The sequence below is a fragment of the Camelus dromedarius genome, chromosome 9 (genome assembly GCF_036321535.1).
Source record: "Camelus dromedarius isolate mCamDro1 chromosome 9, mCamDro1.pat, whole genome shotgun sequence".
Lineage (NCBI taxonomy): Eukaryota > Metazoa > Chordata > Mammalia > Artiodactyla > Camelidae > Camelus > Camelus dromedarius.
In genome coordinates, this window is record NC_087444.1 from 68,848,924 (window position 1) to 68,866,409 (window position 17,486).

The 17,486-nt window shown below is 39.0% G+C and overlaps 1 protein-coding gene, 1 long non-coding RNA gene and 1 other non-coding gene across 7 annotated transcripts in view; 1 reads left to right on the forward strand and 2 right to left on the reverse strand.

Annotated features, from left to right (window-relative positions):
• The window catches only part of LOC116154909 (uncharacterized), a 94,013-nt gene that overhangs the window by 1,675 nt on the left and 74,852 nt on the right, over positions 1–17,486 (reverse strand). For both annotated transcript variants that reach the window (XR_010382361.1, XR_004138973.2), the window contains exons 4-5: positions 7,915–8,018; positions 1,598–1,784 (exon numbers count right to left, since the gene is read on the reverse strand). This is a non-coding gene — a long non-coding RNA (uncharacterized LOC116154909). The remainder of the gene's footprint in view (positions 1–1,597; positions 1,785–7,914; positions 8,019–17,486) is intronic.
• LOC105093332 (zinc finger protein 546) lies at positions 886–13,834 on the forward strand. 4 transcript variants are annotated; one of them, XM_031458694.2, is made up of 7 exons: positions 886–972; positions 1,759–1,833; positions 4,504–4,583; positions 5,132–5,219; positions 6,734–6,860; positions 7,964–8,059; positions 9,370–13,834. In XM_031458694.2, the coding sequence occupies exons 4-7, from the start codon at positions 5,211–5,213 to the stop codon at positions 11,484–11,486; spliced, it is 2,349 nt and encodes a 782-aa protein (XP_031314554.1). In that variant the 5' UTR covers positions 886–972; positions 1,759–1,833; positions 4,504–4,583; positions 5,132–5,210; the 3' UTR covers positions 11,487–13,834. The 4 variants fall into 4 exon arrangements, with proteins under 4 accessions (XP_031314554.1, XP_010983493.1, XP_010983492.1 ...); XM_010985191.3 differs by lacking the exon at positions 4,504–4,583; XM_010985190.3 differs by lacking the exons at positions 4,504–4,583; positions 5,132–5,219.
• Positions 5,339–5,411, reverse strand: TRNAT-GGU (transfer RNA threonine (anticodon GGU)). Its single transcript has one exon. It is a non-coding gene; the product is annotated as a tRNA-Thr (tRNA).

Here is a 17,486-nt window from a genome sequence, read left to right on the forward strand (position 1 = left end):
TTATTTCCTACAAAAAGGCAAAATTATTCGACAGATTGGAAATCTTTGGTCCAAATCTTGAAATAAAGCTGAAGCTGCAGGAAGATGCAACGTATTCTCATATGATAAGCCTATGGCTGCACACGATCACACATAGCACACACACCCAGTCATGAGGCCACTGGCACCCGTGATGTCCCACACGCATTCAGGATCACACAGATCCACCTTCACACGGCCTCGCTAGCACCTGGCCGCTCAACCACTCCAGTCACACAGCGCCCCGCACACACCGCCCATCACACCCGAATCACCCGGGTCTCAGTCCCGCACAGCCACAATCTCCCACCGTGCCTCTCACCTCACTGCTCAGTCACGAATCACATTCCCAGGCTACTTTCTCTGGCCTCCCTCCAGTCAGGCGCCGCTGCAGGCACACACCGTCTCGCACCCAAAGAATTACACACACGCAGAAGCAAGACTCACTCTCGGACAAAGAGGCGCGGTCGGTCCCGCAGCGCTCACACATACACACACGCTCACGAGGCCGGGGACCGAGGGCCACGCACCGTTCTCAACGGTACACCTGCAAAGCTCCCGCCGCAATCTAGGCGCAGGGACTCCCTCGGGGAAGAAACTGACAGAAGACACTTCGCACGCGCCCGGCCTCACGGTGGCACCCATGGGTGCACTGCGCGGGCCAGCCCTCTGGGGTCCGGCGAGGCGGCACAGCCCACACAGCCCCCGGCGGCCAGTTCTCTCAGCTTACCTTACTGCGCGTGTCCGCGGATCTGGCGGTGGGAGACGGCAGCAGCCGGGTCCGCGCGCGCCTGCGCCTGCGCACTCTGAGCACAAGCCCACCAGCCGTGGACTACATTTCCCAGAAGCCCCGGCGGTGTTAGTCTCGAACCCTGAGGGCCCCCAACCGTGCGTTCTGGGTGGCTCAGCCCCCGCCCAGGAGTTGGTGGAAGCCTGGGAAGAAGTCTGTGCTAGGTGAGCTGGAGCAGTACTCGTCTCGGGTAGGGATGGGATGGAGCTGCCATCCAAAGCGAGAAGCCCAGGGGGCATCGTGCCCGGAGCCTCAGGCCTGTGCGGGCAGGAGGAGCAGAGGAGGGGGATTGCGTGATAGGGAGTGTGTCAGGGTGTGTGTGTGTGTGTGTGTGTGTGTGTGTGTGTGTGTGTGTGTGTGTGTGTGTGTGTGTGTGTGTGTGTGTGTGTGTGTGTGTGTGTGTGTGTGTGTGTGTGTGTGTGTGTGTGTGTGTGTGTGTGTGTGTGTGTGTGTAGCGCGCGCGCCCACGCTTGCCAGGACCGAGGCAGGCCTCCTGATTGTGGGCGCGGCTCAGTGGTGGTGTCCCTAACCCACGTTCCTACTACCTTCCCTTCCCTCCCATCTCAGGTCCCAGTGTCTGCACAGAGCTATGTCCCCAAGAGGAAAGTCAAATGTTGAACCCTAGAATGAAGGTTCTCAGCAAGAAGGCAGAGTCCTGGTTTTGGGGTGGGACTTTTAGAGCTAGAAGTGTCTCCAAGACAGACTCCTGGGACGAAATGATGGCAGGGCTCCCTACTTAGCGGCGCTGTGGGTGCTGCTACATTTTTCAGAACCTCAGTAGTCCCATACCTCTGATCCTCGGAATCTGCTGTGAATTCAAAGGCGGGTTCCAGCCTCCCTCTTCCATCTGGTTATATGTGCGAGGTCAGGACTGATGGGGCTCTGGAAGGGACATTCTCCGCCTGAGTCCCAAGAAAAGCCTGATGTCTCATGATTTTCTTCTACCCCAGTCCTGCCATTCTCCAAAAGAAGGATCCTGAGGAGGACAGAAAAATTGTTGTTGCACATCTAAAAGTACAGATCAGGTGAGTTTCTATTTCCTCTTTGTTCATAAGTGCATTTTTGTTTTTGAAACATGGAAACATTTGCTTTTATTTTCCTGAAATGTCCAGTGGCCTATTCTAGGCCTTCCTTTCCAGTGAATGAGGGGTCAGGCAGGTGAATCTCATTCACTTTTTTGTAGTAATAAGAAATACTCATCCTGGAGTCTAAAGTTAAGCTTTGTTTTATTGAGATTAATATTTAGGTGGAATCACCTCATTCGTCTTCTCCAGAACCTCAGTTTAAAGCAATGCAGTATCAGAGGTGGTTTGACTGGTGTCAGTAAGTGAGTGACATGGGCATCTACTTTTTAAGGATTTAGAAACAGAAATGTGAATTCAGGTTTGAGCCCTGCCATCATGGGCAGGGATTTTTTCCAAGGAATCAATGGGTTTGGATTTACGTTTATAAAGAGTTTGTCAAAAGAAAAAAACACATGTAATGAGTAAAGTAATACTCGTTGTGATGAACAATAATACTTAAATTTTATATGAATGTCATTTACTAATATTGGGGTTCAGAGACATTTTACAAGGGTTATATCCAAAGTGATATTTCAGTTGATTATTTAGTGGAGGAGAAAGAGAACGAAACACTGTTCTGTCTGCTTTGCCCAAATTTTATTTAGTTTGCAGATGCCCCTCACCTGACATGTCCGTTCAGAACAGAATCTTGTCAGTAAAAAGGTCTTATTGTTTTAAGAAGAATGTTCAAAAATTGGTAGGCTTTACTTATAATGGTCACATTGATTGCCTTACTATTCCCACACATGTCAAACTGAATGATTCAAGACTTTAAAATATTTTAAAATTGAGTATCAATTTATTGTATACTTAATTGGAATTAATGGTCATTTTTGGAAAAAAACAGTTACTCAGTTATATTACTTGAGGGACTTATTAAAAAGAAACTAAAACTAGCACCAGCATCACTATTAATATTTGGGGGAGGTTTATTTTAGCAAAATTTTTCTGTGCACCTGTGTATGTGCTTGTGTGTGGGTGTGTGTGTTTGTGTGCAGAATAGAAATTGTTCTAATTGAACATTTAAAGGACACAGACTATCCAATTCCTATTTAGAAAAATTATTTCTAACATAGTTTCTTTCTTTTCCTTTCTGGTGGGGGTCAGTTATCAGGTTTACTTATTTATCTTTTTAATTTATTTTTTTTTAAATGGCAGTACTGAGGATTGAACCCAGGACCTCGTGCATACTAGGCACTCTACCACTGAGCTATACCCTCCCCCGACCATAGGTACCTCCATGAATATAGGAAGAAGAGGAAAATGCCAATGAACCCCTCTAGTTTGATAAACCTTCCAAGTATTTACACCTCCAGATTTACACCATTTAGGGTTATGTAAATCAGTTAAGAGTAATTATTATGGCACAGTTGTCAAATAAGGTAGCCCTTCAGGATGACACTTTTCTAGATTTTTAAGGTTGCTTTCACAGGACATCACAATACCCTCCCCAGTCCACATATCTTTTAATGCAAGTAAAATTTGTAAGACAGATTTATAATAGTACAAAACAGAATAAGATGGTAATAACTATAAATATTCATGTACATCTTTACATAGGATGGGAGAATGAGATTGAATCCCTTATTAAAGTTCTCCATTTAAGGCATTATTAGGTTCTTTCTGTTAGTTTTATGTTGAAGAATGGTGTCTCATCTTTGGTAGCTGCAGGGACAATGAGTGATTTCTTGGTTAGCTTTCTAAGAATTGTTTGGCTAATATTGTTAAAAATATTTGCATTTCCAAAATTGGCTCTAAAATATTTAAGATGTCCTTATAAAGAAGAGTGGGTTTGAGCCTCAAATTTTACCATAAAAAAGAAAATAGAAAATAATTTTATCTAATAATATGTAATTCTTATTAAAATATAGGACATTACATGTCCTTTAATACTATCTAATTTAGTAATTATATGTCATTAAGTGGTATATATGTACTATCCCAATCTTCATGACAGCTGTAGGAGATAGGTGCTATTTTTACCCTTTGTTTATCAATCAATAAACTGAAAAGTTAGTAGCTGTCAAAGATTCACATTCTACAAGTCTGACAGCAGAGTCTGTGTTATTAATGACATTATAATCCCTCCCATAGTTTTAGAGACTTCTTTAATTTGCCTGTATCAATAAGTAATTCATCATGATTGTCTTTCTCCAACAATAAATATGGACCAGTATAATCTGTATTAATAAGGCCTTAGAGTGCCATCACAGCTGACTAGATTTATTTAACCTGTTGCCTCCTGTAGCTGTAGTTCTGTTAGAAATATAACCTCAGTTAGTTATTCTAACATCTTGTGCATGTATCTTAATGTGAGTTTATAGCCATTTCCTAAGAAAAAACTGCCTAAAAATGGAATTTTAGTCAAAGATCAGACATAAAGGCTCATAGTATGCTGAATCTTGTGATAGTAACTAGAGGAATACAAGCACTGAAAGCATTGTTACTGCCGTTAAGTTTCTTGTAATACAGCACATAATATAAAATCAGAATAGACTGAATAAGCATGAGATAGGAGGTAATAAAGCCATCTGGGGAAATTCAGGTCACATGCCTTGGGAGTTCATAGGAAGGAGATGTTATTTCTCTAGCTATCTCTGTCAGTTTTTGACCAAATTATTCTGAACTCAGGGGACCTCCGTGGCGATAAATGGATTTTATGCTGTATGCTTCATACCAGCTCTGTCCAGTAGAACTTTCTGTGATGATGGGTATGTTCTGTATCTACATTTTCCAAAATGGTAACTACTAGCCACATCAGCAACTAAAATGTGGCTGGTGCAACAGAGGAACTGAACTGAACTTTTAATTTTATTTCATTTAAAATTTGATTTGATTTAAATAGCCAAGTGTGGCTGTTGGCTATCATACTGGACTGCACAACTTCTTATCTTACAGTTTTTATTCTAATTATGTTAGACTCAAAGTGAGACTAATGGGACAGTTGCAGATCAACATCATCAGAAATTTGGGTGAACTAGAGACCCTTCTGCTAGAGTGCCTGGCCTGGCTGCATGCAGGAGGCCTCTGCACAAAAAGGCCTGTGTCTACACTGGTGCAGGTGGTTCCCTGTGGTATAGTGAGGACTTGGCTTCATCCAAACTCCCTCTTGTCTCTCCTGATTTGTATGTGGGGCACTGTGGGGATGGAAGTAGAAAGAAGGCAAAACAGGATGATATTAACTTGGATTATATTAACGTAAGTCATTTGGGGATTTCTGAGACACACCTGGTCACAAAGTCTCTTGTTCCTCCCTCAGCCCTGGCTTCTCTGTACTCTGTGCTTTTCCAGTGGAGAGAGCCCAAAGAGGACTAACAAGGTCTTGCAGGGCTATAACCATGGCCTATGTAAGTTCACATTTCTCCTCCTTGAAATGCTGTGGTTTTGAATTCATGTGATCATTTTCTTTTTTGGGGAGGGAGCGGGGGAAAGGTAATTAGGTTTGTTTGTTTGTTTGTTTATTTAATGGAGGTACTGGGGATTGAACCCAAGACCTTGTGCTTACCAAGCATGCGCTCTACCACTGAGCTATATCCTCCCCACCCCTTTGTGATCATTTTTATTATCCTGAGACTTCTTCCTAAGACAACCCTATTGCTGCAGCTGCTTGCTCGCTAGTTACCCCAATCACAGTGAAGGATGGTGTCACACAATCTAGTCTTCTCATTTGCCTCTCTTGTCTCTTCCTGTGTCCACTAATTCATCACCTCTCCAAGTACTCAGTCTCTCTCAGGAGCATTGATGGAGCTGTGATGGGTGAAGTTGCTTGAGTGAAATACTTGAATTTCCCTCGTTAGAGTCATGATTCCATGAAAGAGATGACAGTCCCATTAGACTTGAGACTTGCAGGTTGATAAGATGGAATTTCGTGTTGAGAGTTCTGCATGTGTGAAATCTCATTCCTTGAGAGGCTTATAGGACTAGATTGGAGTGTGATGGAGGGCCTGCTTGTGGGGATTTCAGGGATCTATCCAGGGGTACCCAGAGGAATGAACAACAGGACAAAGGTCACTTTTGTGAAGAGGTTGTGCTGGTCTCTGGTGACATCTTCATCAGCATCCTCCAGCTCCGGGTCAAGACAAGCATCCTGGGGGATGGTGGTGACAGCAGATAGGAGAACCCTCTAGATCCTGAGTGGGAAATGAAGAGAGGCTAACGTGTTTAGGGGAGCCCTCACACACTTTGTACAACCTAAATGCCTAAATGTGACAGAAAGATTCGTCTGACATAATCACAAGATAGATGATTAGCCAGATAGTAAATAAATTAACTAAAGGTTTTGTCACTTGTTTTTGTTTTTAACATTTTCTTATTGAGTAATAGTCATTTTACAATGCTGTGTGTCATTTGTTAAACAGGGAAAATGCTTATGACATTACATAATGATAAACCTGAATTTTGTTGAAATCAAATGTCAGTCAAGTCCTACTTTCTAGGCCACAGATTTTAGAGTGCTTTTGGGGAAAAACAATGCATTACTTCTTTTTAAAATAAAGTTTCTTGAAGGGAAAAGAGAATGGAACTCACGTTTATTCAGTGCTTAAAATGCAGGCATGTGATAGGCAATGTGCCTATTTATCTGAGTTAATTTCACTGGGAAACTTTGAAAACTACTTTATTCATTCCCAGAACCATGTTATCCCATGGTATACAGGACCTTTTGTTCATACCAAGAGTATCCTTTAAAAGCAGATAGCACTCCACTTTAGAAATAACTGATTTTCTTACTCTTCCCTGCATGTCACGAGCTTGAACCCCAGTTTACTGCTTGCTGTATTATTGCCTCTTTCCTGCAAAGTGGCTTTCCATCTTAAAAATACATTTAAAACAATGTTTACAATACATGGGTCTGTCATTTCAGATGTCCTTGGCATTCAAGGATGTGGCCATAGACCTCTCCCAGGAGGAGTGGGAGTGCCTGGACCATGATCAGAGGACTTTGTACAGGGATGTGATGTTGGAGAACTATAGCAACTTGGTCTCATTAGGTAAGGGTATCTGTGCAGATAAGTTACATCTGTTTTTTGGAATATCAGTTTTCTCCATTGTTGAATTTCAGAGCTCTAGCTGAACGTCTTTTAAAGTACAAGCTGAATGTCTGCCCCCTATTTCGAAAGAAATGGTTCCAACATTATTGGGTTGGAAATGGGCCCATGTGTTAAGCACCATCTTCCCCACCCTTCAGTGACCTTCACTCCTCTCTCTGGCCCTTCCTACAGTTGTCTCTTTTTCTTTTCTTCTTCTTCTTCTTTTTTTTTTTTTTGCTTAGGTTTGTCTCTTTTTCTAAATGATTCCCAGTCTACAACATTTTCAGAGAAGCCAGGTTTCATACAATGTGTATGCTCAGAATTCCTATAGCTGCTCTGTGTTCATGTCTGGCCCTTCTGCAGACAGATTAGCTAGTCTCAGGGTTCTGCATTTTTCGATCATCAAATGAGCCTCTACAGTTTATATAGTGGTGGACTGGGTTAACAACATCCATTTAAAACTCAAGCAAACACATCCCATCCTTAAAAGAGACATAGTCTCTTTAACCTACTTTGTGGTTGAAAATTCTAGTCTGAATTTTATATTTTCTTTTGAAAGAATTCTAAGGAAGAAGTTGGAAGTATTTTAGGAAACAGTATTTTTCTTTTAATAAACTAATGAGAACAACAACCAAAATAATACTGCATGTTAGGCATCCTTGTAAGCCCTTACATATATTAATTCATGTAATTCTCACAAATGCCCTATGAAGTAGGTAGTATTTACATTTGATAAAAGCATAACACATGGAAGGAGTAACACCTAGTGGGTGACAGAAGACTTGAACCCAGGTCATGGGGCTCCAAGGTCTGTGTTCTCAACCTCTTTCTATACTGTCTTTAGACGCAGAGCAGACCTTTTCCCTCCCCTATCTGGCCTCTTTAGTCCTCTGATCATGAGTCCATCTAAATGTCAATATTCTTCAATGACCTTTTTCATTTTAAAATATACAATTCAGATCTACAGTTTAATATAAATGTAACCAATTCTAGATTAAGACATTTTTGAACTTACGTTTTCTTTGTTTGTTCTAAATCCTGTGACATTTCTTTCCTGTGAGTAGGATGTTCCACTCCTAAGCCAGACGTGATTACTTTATTGGAGCAAGAGAAAGAGCCCTGGATGGTAATGAGAGAAGGAACGAGAAGTTGGTACACAGGTGAGTGATGGCAAATCAGGCGAGGGGGATGTCGTCACACATTATAGCCCCCTGGGTCAGGGAGAGGCACGCCCCTGAGATGTTTGGAAAGCTCCTTTCAAAAGTCCAAGGCCTGTGGAGTGAAGGCCTGAAATGTGGGAAAACATTAATATCCTCCAACATGACCTCCCAAAGGCACTTCATCTTTACCCCCATCTGCCATGCTCCTTGTTTCTCTTCTGTTTCCCTCCCATTTCAAAGAGGGAACTGCCTTCTTTCTTCCCCATTGAAACCATTTTACCTTTGTTTCCAAGTCCTCTTTTATAGTTATACCTCTGTTCACTTCTCCATTGCCTATGATTATGTTATTCAACACTTATTTCCTATTTACTTGAAACCAGCACTGTGCTCAAGTCCAGGCACTATTGACACAGGTTTCTATTGTCACGGAGGTGTTGATATTGTAGGAAGGGAGCTAGGTAGTAGAGATAAGTAAAGTAATATGTGATACTTTGTTTATCTGTGCTGATATGTTTGAATTGTATTCTAAGAGTAAAGAGAAACCTTAGGAAAAAGAATTAGGTACAGATTCTCAAAATGGTCTGCATCAAAATCATCTTATGAGAAAGATTAAAAATGCAGACATTCAGGACTTGATCCTATAGATTTTGATTCTGTTGGTCTGGGTCAGTGCCTGAAGAGCAGTATATGTAAGGAACTCGCCTACATCCACCCTAAGTAGGAGGACCACTGATTTAACTTGTTCCGCTAATCACTTATTTTACCTTCTTTTAGAGTCATATTATTTTCTGAAGTCTTATGCCTTCTTTCAAATTGCTCTACAATAATCTAGCGTTTTCTCAGTCAGATTCAGGCAAACTAAGGCCCATGGGCCAAACAGCTCACCATCTGCTTTTGTATGGCTCAGGGGCTAAAACCAGTTTTTACATTTTTACTGGATGAAAAAAAAAATCAAACAAATATTTTGTGACACATAAAAATTTTGTGAAATTCAAATTTGTGTCCATAAATAAAGTGGTATTACAACATAGCTACACTTATTCAATTACATTTTGTCTGTGACTGCCTTTGAGCTGTAACAGCATAGCTGAGTAATTGTAACAAACACCATGTGCCCTACGAAGGCTACAATTTTTACTCTCTGGCCCTTTACCGAAAAAAGTTTGCCGAACCCTGCTCTGAACCTTTACTTCTAATGTGTGTTGTTTTAGTTTGCCTTTCATTTCAACTATGAGATGCAATCCCTTATTCCACCTTCAATATAGAAAAATCCCATCACAGCATTTGTTCCTTTTTGCTTTTTTTTTCAGACTTGGAGTCTAAGTATGTCACCAAGGAGTTATTTCCAGAAAAGGATATTTGTGAACTATATTTATCTCAGTTGCAGACAATGGACAAAAGTAAAACTTACACCCATGAGGACACCATTTTCAGAAGTGATTTGCAGTGTAAACATGAGTTGGAGAGACAAAAGGGACATCAAATGAAATGTGTTAGTCAAATGATAATCCAAAAACATACATCTCTTCCACTACATCAGAAGATTCATGCTAGAGAGAAATCATACGAATGTAAGGAATGTTGCAAGGCTTTTAGACAGCAGTCATACCTTATTCAACATCTGAGAATTCATACCGGTGAGAGACCCTATAAATGTCAGGAATGTGGGAAGGCCTTTTGTCGTATGGGGGACCTTCGAGTACATCAGACAATTCATGGTGGAGAGAGACCCTATGAATGTAACGATTGTGGGAAGACCTTTAGACTTCATTACCACCTTACTGAACATCAGAGAATACATTCTGGTGTGAAACCCTATGAGTGTAAAGAATGTGGGAAGGCCTTTAGTCGTGTTCGAGACCTTAGAGTACATCAGACAATTCATGCTGGGGAGAGGCCTTATGAATGTAAAGAATGTGGGAAGGCCTTTAGACTTCATTATCAACTTACTGAACATCAGAGAATTCATACAGGTGAGAGGCCTTATGAATGTAAGATTTGTGGAAAGACCTTTAGGGTACAACGACATATTAGTCAACATCAGAAGATTCATACTGGTGTAAAACCCTATAAATGTAATGAGTGTGGGAAGGCCTTCAGTCATGGCTCATACCTTGTTCATCATCAGAAAATTCATACTGGTGACAAACCCTATGAATGTAAAGAATGTGGTAAGTCCTTTAGTTTTCATGCGGAACTTACTCGACATCATAGGATTCATACTGGTGAGAAACCCTATGAATGTAAGGAATGTGGAAAAGCCTTTCGTCTCCAAACAGAATTGACTCGGCATTGTAGAATTCATACTGGGGAGAAACCCTACAATTGTAAGGAATGTGGGAAGGCCTTTATTTGTGGCTATCAACTTACTTTACATCTTAGAGCTCATACCGGTGAGATTCCCTATGAATGCAAGGAATGTGGGAAAACCTTCAGTAGTCAGTATCATCTTACCCAACATTACAGAATTCATACTGGTGAGAAACCCTATGGATGTAAAGAATGCGGGAAGGCCTTTCGTCTTCAAGCAGAACTGACTCGACATCACAGGATTCATACTTGTGAGAAACCCTATGAATGTAAGGAATGTGGGAAGGCCTTTATTCGTAGCAATCAACTTATTTCACACCAGCGAATTCACAACAGTGAGAATACCTATGAATGCAAGGAGTGTGGGAAGACTTTTAGTCGTCGCTACAATCTCACTCAACATTATAAAGTTCATACTGGTGAAAAACCCTATGTATGTAAAGAATGTGGAAAGGCCTTTCGCTTTCAAACAGAAGTTACTCAGCATCACAGAATTCATACTGGTGAAAAACCCTACAAATGTCAGGAATGTGGGAAAGCCTTTATTCGTAGCAATCATCTTTCTCAACACCACAGAATTCATACTGGTGAGAAACCCTATGAATGTAAAGAATGTGGGAAGGCCTTTAGTCGTCACTATCACCTTACTCAACATCACAGAATCCATACCGGAGAGAAACCCTACACATGTAATGAATGTGGGGATGCTTTTATTTGTAGTTATCAACTTACCTTACATCAAAGAATTCACACTGGTGAGATTCCCTATGAATGTAAGGAATGTGGAAAGACTTTTAGTCGCCGGTATCACCTCACTCAACATTTTAGACTTCACACTGGTGAGAAACCTTATGGGTGTAAAGAATGCGGGAATGCCTTTCGTCTTCAAGCAGAACTTACTCGACATCACACAGTTCATACTGGTGAGAAACCCTATAAGTGTAAAGAATGTGGGAAAGCCTTTAGTGTTAATTCAGAACTCACACGACATCACAGAATTCATACTGGTGAGAAACCCTATAAATGTAAAGAATGTGGGAAAGCCTTTATTCGTAGTGATCAACTCACTTTACATCAGAGAAATCATATTAGTGAGGAAACCCTATGCATAATGTAAAAAGGATACAGTGGCCTTTAGAAAATGCCTTTTATAACAACAGTAAATACATATTTGATTTAAGAAAAATTTTGCTTGTTAGGGAACATGTGGGAATCCCTTTTGCTTCATGCTCAAAACTGAACTGAGAAATAGTTTTACACTATCTATCTATCTATCTATCTATCTATCTATCTATCTATCTATCTGTCTATCTATCTATCTATCTATCTAGATTTAAAGGGCTTGAAAAATTGTAGCATTACCCAGTCTTGGTTAACTTTTGCAGACTGATACTGGTACAGTGCACGCAAACCAAGATGAAGGATGTCTTCCCCCCAAAAAAACTGTTGTTGACCAATACTTTGCTAAGAACAATGAAATTGGGTAACCATGAAAAATGAAATTGAAAGACAAACAGACGTACAAAATGAAAGTCCCAATTTTTTATGACTGGATTTAACAGACATAAATTAGTTCTGTTGTGTTTATGTAAATGTCTCTAAATGTTTGCTCTCAGTGTTTGTACCTTAACTCATGGCAGACCAGAAGCAAACAATCTGTGGACCAGCATCAGTACGTGGACCACACTTTATATAGCATTATAACAGAAAATAATTCTGTTAATGTAACAGATGTGGGGAAAGATGTTAGCCATAGCGTATCTTTACTGTAATTCTCATAATTCCACCTCTGCCTGTGTGGTATTGGCAAAACACTCCTCCCTTCTGTGCCTCAATTTTAAAGAGGTAACTAGAATATCTACCTAATAGTACTTTTGTTAAGGATGAAGTGTTAATAAAAAACAAAACCTATAGAAGAGAATGTGTTTATATGCATTATTTTTATCAATAGTGATATTAGGTAAATTCACGTGAGAGGATGACCCTATGAATGTAAAGAATTTGTAAAAACTGCCCATTACCTTTTACTTCTTAAATGAATAATTATGGATAAAATCTAGTAACACAAACTTTCATTCCTAAAAACAGCACTCATTTCTGAAAACTAAGGTGAGAAAGAAATCTCCAGAACTGATGAATGTGGACATTAAGAGAGTAAAGCGTTTGAAGAATCAGGGAGAGCTGTAATGTTTTTTCTTTTATAAAAGAAACATGTAACATGTCCTTAAGCAGACATATTACAGTCTGCTTTTTCTGCCCCAAATTCATGATAAATTTGAAAGTAACAATGAAAAAGGCCACTGTCCACTTGGAAAAAAATAAAAGAATAGTACAATAAATGCTGGTATGCCTTCTCTAGATTCAGTTATTATTAATATGTTGTCATATTTGGTTTGCTTCTGTATATTTTTGATATATATTTGCTGTAGTATTTGATGGTAAATTATAGACATCATGACATTACACCTTTCTACATATATCATGCAATGCCTAAGAATAAAAGTTGTGTTCTACTTAATCACTATATAACTGCACACCTAAGGATATTAACAGCAATTCCACAATCCATAATATTACAGACAGATAACCAGTGCCTTAACCCAACATATCGGAAAGAGTGTCTCTGGGAACAGTAGTATTTAATGGTACTTAAAAAATGTTCTGTGCTCACGGACTTAGGAAGTTCTGAATACTAAAAGCCCTTCTAGGGGAAAAAAAATGCTTGTTTTCAGGCTATCAAAGGACTTGAGTCCTACAATAAAGAAAATTTGTTGTTCTTTGTTTATCTTCTACTGTAACTCATACCTTACCAAGGAAGTCCCATTCACAATACCTAATACTGAAAATGCTGCCATAACCCCCCAAAAAGTGACCCCAACGGATGGACTGTCCAGATATCCTGGCAGATGCTTAGCTATGTTGAGAAAGGAAGTGCATGACATACTTCTCTGCTGCTCACATCTTCCTCTGCAGTCAGCTGCTTGCTAACCGAATGTAGGGCTGATACTTTTCTACAAAATTAAAACCCACTTGGTCCAGTTTTTTATATGAACAAAGCATAATGTATTTAAAACATCTTTTTTTTTTTTAGTGTTTAGGTTTAGCAATTTTTCACTATTTCAGATATACTTCAGTGAATATCCTTGTCTGTGACCATTGGTTGGTGTGAGCTGGAATGTCTCTCATTCTATACATGTGGGAGTAGACTTGAGCATACATTTTATACTCTTTCCGTTATGTTAGATATTGCTGAATTGCTCATGGGTTACGTACACTTCCAGTTGTACTAGATATTGCCAGATAGTTCTCTTAGACTCCTATCAAATTGAGTATTCCAACATCCTCACCTTAGATATATGTTTTAATATATTTTTTCATAAATTTCAATTTTAATTGAGCGTATTTTTCAAACATGTTTCTTGGCCAATCATTATTTCTTTTCTTTGACTTTCCTATTCTTGACTTTCTCCGTTATTTTTGTTCTTTTGTTTGTTTGTTTGCTTGTTTTCTAATTGACTTGAATGTCATTCTGGATACTTCATTTGCTATTTTGATGCAAATATTTTCTACATTTAATATAGCATTAGTTATGTAACCACTGAACACTCATTCTATTTTTATTGGACAGAATTTTAGGTTATAAGTTGTATAATCTACATATTAACAAATTTAAGTTATTTTTCAGTATTTATATTTGTTATACTGTTTACTCTTCTTGCAATAGCTTGAGAAAAGGTCAGATATTATGGTGATAGCAGTCATCAGTTTCTTCAAATTTAATGGAAATTTCCCAACATTTAATGATTTTCTACAGTGTTCACTCTGTGGATAAATTCTCTTTGTTGCCTCTACTAATCTCCTTCAATATATGTAGGGGACCAGAGGATACCTACTTTGGTTGGTAGTGACTGCTGAATTTTGTCCAAGACCATCTTGTTATCTGTTGATATAATCTTATGATTTTCACTTTAAATTTACTGAAATATTGATTTGTTTATTAAATTTTAAACAATTCTTGTATATATTGTGATTTTTGTCATACTGCTGGAACCATTTGGTAATATATAGAATTTTTCTACCTATAATCATTTGTGAGACATTATTACAGTTTCCTTTTTCTTTTATTGGTAAGATTTTGGAATTATGATTAACTTCTTTAAAAAACAGAAGGAGCTTGTTTTTAAAATATAATGTGTTTTTGTATATTGGCTTTGTATTTTATGACCTTGCTATAAATTCACTTAGTTCTAGAAGGGTTCATTTTTTTAAAGATTACTTAAGAGTTTTCTATAAACACAATCAAGACATATTTGAAGATAGTTCCTTTTTCATTTTCATTTTCTTTTACGTCCTCCACTTGCCTTATCACACTGGCTAGGACAGTGTTGCATAGAAGCACCCAGAGAGGACCTTGTTTCTGACTTTAGGAAAAAAGTATTCAATACCTTGGGAAATGTATGGTTATGCAGAGAGAAACTGGAAAGTTTTTTACAGTTTAGTATACCCACAGTTCCCTGGGGAGAATATAGCAGGTCATGCAGGATCATACTCTAGGGAAGCATCAGGGTCATATACAAGGCAGAGGGAGAGAGAACTGTGCATAAGCACCTTTATTGTGGTTTCTGTGGAAAAGAATGGACACAAGGTAAGGTAGTCATGCTTATGAATGCTACTTTGAATAATTTCAGTAAGCTCTGGGGACTACAGTCTGTCCTTAGTTGTCTAGTACCTGGCTTTAGGGCAATAAGGGCAAAAGGATAGTGGCCTAGAGTGTGAGAACCCAATAAGGGAAGTGGTTAGGGTGTGAGAATTCTACCAAACATTTAGAGAAGAGTTAACAATAACCCTTTTCAAACTATTTCAAGATATTGAGGAGGTAGAAATGCATCCAAACTCATTCTACAAGGCCAACATCACCCTAATACCAAAACCAGACAAAGACACCACCAAAAAACAAAAAGAAAATGACATCACTGATGAACAATATTACTGACGAACAGTTACAACAGATCCTCACCAAAATTAGCAAACCGAATTCAATAACATATTAAAAGAATCATACACCAGGATCAAGTGTGATTTATCCAAGGAATGTAAGGAAGGTTCAATATCTGCAAATCAGTAAATCTGTTACAATACATTAACAAGTTGAAAAATAAAGATCATAGGATCCTCTGAACAGATGCAGAAAAAGCTGTTCACAAAATTCAACATCCATCTATGATTAAAAAAAAAAAACAACTCTCAACAAAGTGGGTGTGAGGGGAACATACTTCAACATAATAAAAAGGCCAAAAAGACAAACCAACAGTCAGCATCATACTCTAATGGTGAAAAGCCAAAAGCATTTTCTCTAAGATCAGGAATAAAACAAGGATGCCCACTCTCACCACTTTTATTCAACATATATTAGAAGTTCTAGACATAGCAAGTGGACAAGAAAAATAAATAAAAGGAATTCAAATTGGAAACGAAGAAGAAAAACTGTCACTGTTTGTAGATGATGTGATACAATACATAGAAAATCCTCAAGATGCCACCAAAAATCTATTAGAACTAATAAATGAATTCAGTAAAATTTCAGGATACAGAAATCTGTTGCATTTCTATCTACTAATGTACTATCAGAAAGAGAAATTTGAAAACAATCCCAGTTACAACTACATCAAAAAGAAAAAATTCCTAGGAATAAATCTAACCAAGAAGATAAAAGACCTATACTCAGAAAACTATAAGACATTGCTGAAAGAAACTGAAGTTGACACAAACAAGTAGAAAGAAAATTGTTCTTCTCACGAATTGGAAAAATTACTGTTCTTAAAATCACCATACTCACCAGGCAATCTACAAATTCAATGAAATCCCTATCAAAATACCAATGGCATTTTTCACAGAATTGGAACAAATAATTCTGAAATTTGTATGTAAACACAAAAGACCCTGAATAGCCATAACAATCTCAAGGAAGAAGAATAAAGCCGGAGGTATAGCACTTCCTAATTTCAAACTATACTACAAAGCTACAGTATTGTACTGGCACAAAAACAGACACATAAATCAGTTGGACTGCATAGAGAACCCAGAAATGAACCCACACTTACATGGAAAATTAATCTATGACAAAGGAGGCAAGAATATATAATAGGAAAAAGACAGCCTCTTCAACAAATAATGCTGGGAAAACTGGACAGCTACATGTAAAAGACTGAAATTGGAACATTTTCTTATGTTCTAATTTCAACGAATACAAATACAAAAATAAACTCAAAATGTATTAAAGGCTTAAATGTAAGCCCTGAAACCATAAAACTCCTCAAATAGAACATAAGCGGAAGACTCTTTGACATAAATCATAGCAATATTTTTTGGACCTTTCTCCTAAGACAAAACAAACAAAAGAAAAAATAAACAAATGGGACCCAATTAGCTGAAAAGCTTTTGCACAGAAAAAGAAACCACTGATATAAAGACTATCTACTGGGGATTTTCTGGTCAAGATGGTGGAGTAGCAGGACCATGAGCTCGCCTCTCCTTGCAACTACAACAAAACTACAATTGACTGCTAAACAACCAATGAGGGGAAAAAGACTGGAACCTAGCAATAAAAGATCTTCTTCAACTGAAAACATAAAGAGGGAACCACAGTGGGATAGTAGGAGGGGCGTGCTTGCAATATAATCAGGCCATTATCCCCCAAATGTGGGACCAACAAAGCTGAAAAATAATTAAGTCACAGAGGCCCTCCCACAGGAGTGAGAGCCCCACATCAGGCTCCCCAGCCTGGGGTTCTGGCAGTGGGAGGAGGAGACCCCAGGACATCTGGTTTTGAAGGCCAGTGGTGCTTAACTTCAGGAACCTCACGGGACAGAGACTTCATTCTTTTGGGAAATTTACACAGAATCTCACGTGCTCCAGGTCCAAGGGCAGAGGCAGTGATTTCATAGGAACCTGGGCCAGATCTGTCTGCTGGTTTTGCAAGGTTTCCTGAGGAGATAGGAGATGGCTGTGGCTCACCCAGGGTACATGAAAGCTGGTGGCAGATATTCCAAGTAAGTGTTCACCTACATGAGCTTTTCTGGAGGCTGACATCTTGATTGGATCATTACCACCAAGACCC

Bases quoted from the DNA above. Each gene is read 5' to 3' on its own strand.
- LOC105093332 (XM_010985189.3), top strand. From the start codon at position 1,739: ATGATTTTCTTCTACCCCAGTCCTGCCATTCTCCAAAAGAAGGATCCT. The intron at 1,834-5,131 runs GTGAGTTTCTAT...TTCCTCCCTCAG, and splicing joins CATCTAAAAGTACAGATCAG to CCCTGGCTTCTCTGTACTCT. The intron at 8,060-9,369 runs GTGAGTGATGGC...TTTTTTTTTCAG, and splicing joins AACGAGAAGTTGGTACACAG to ACTTGGAGTCTAAGTATGTC.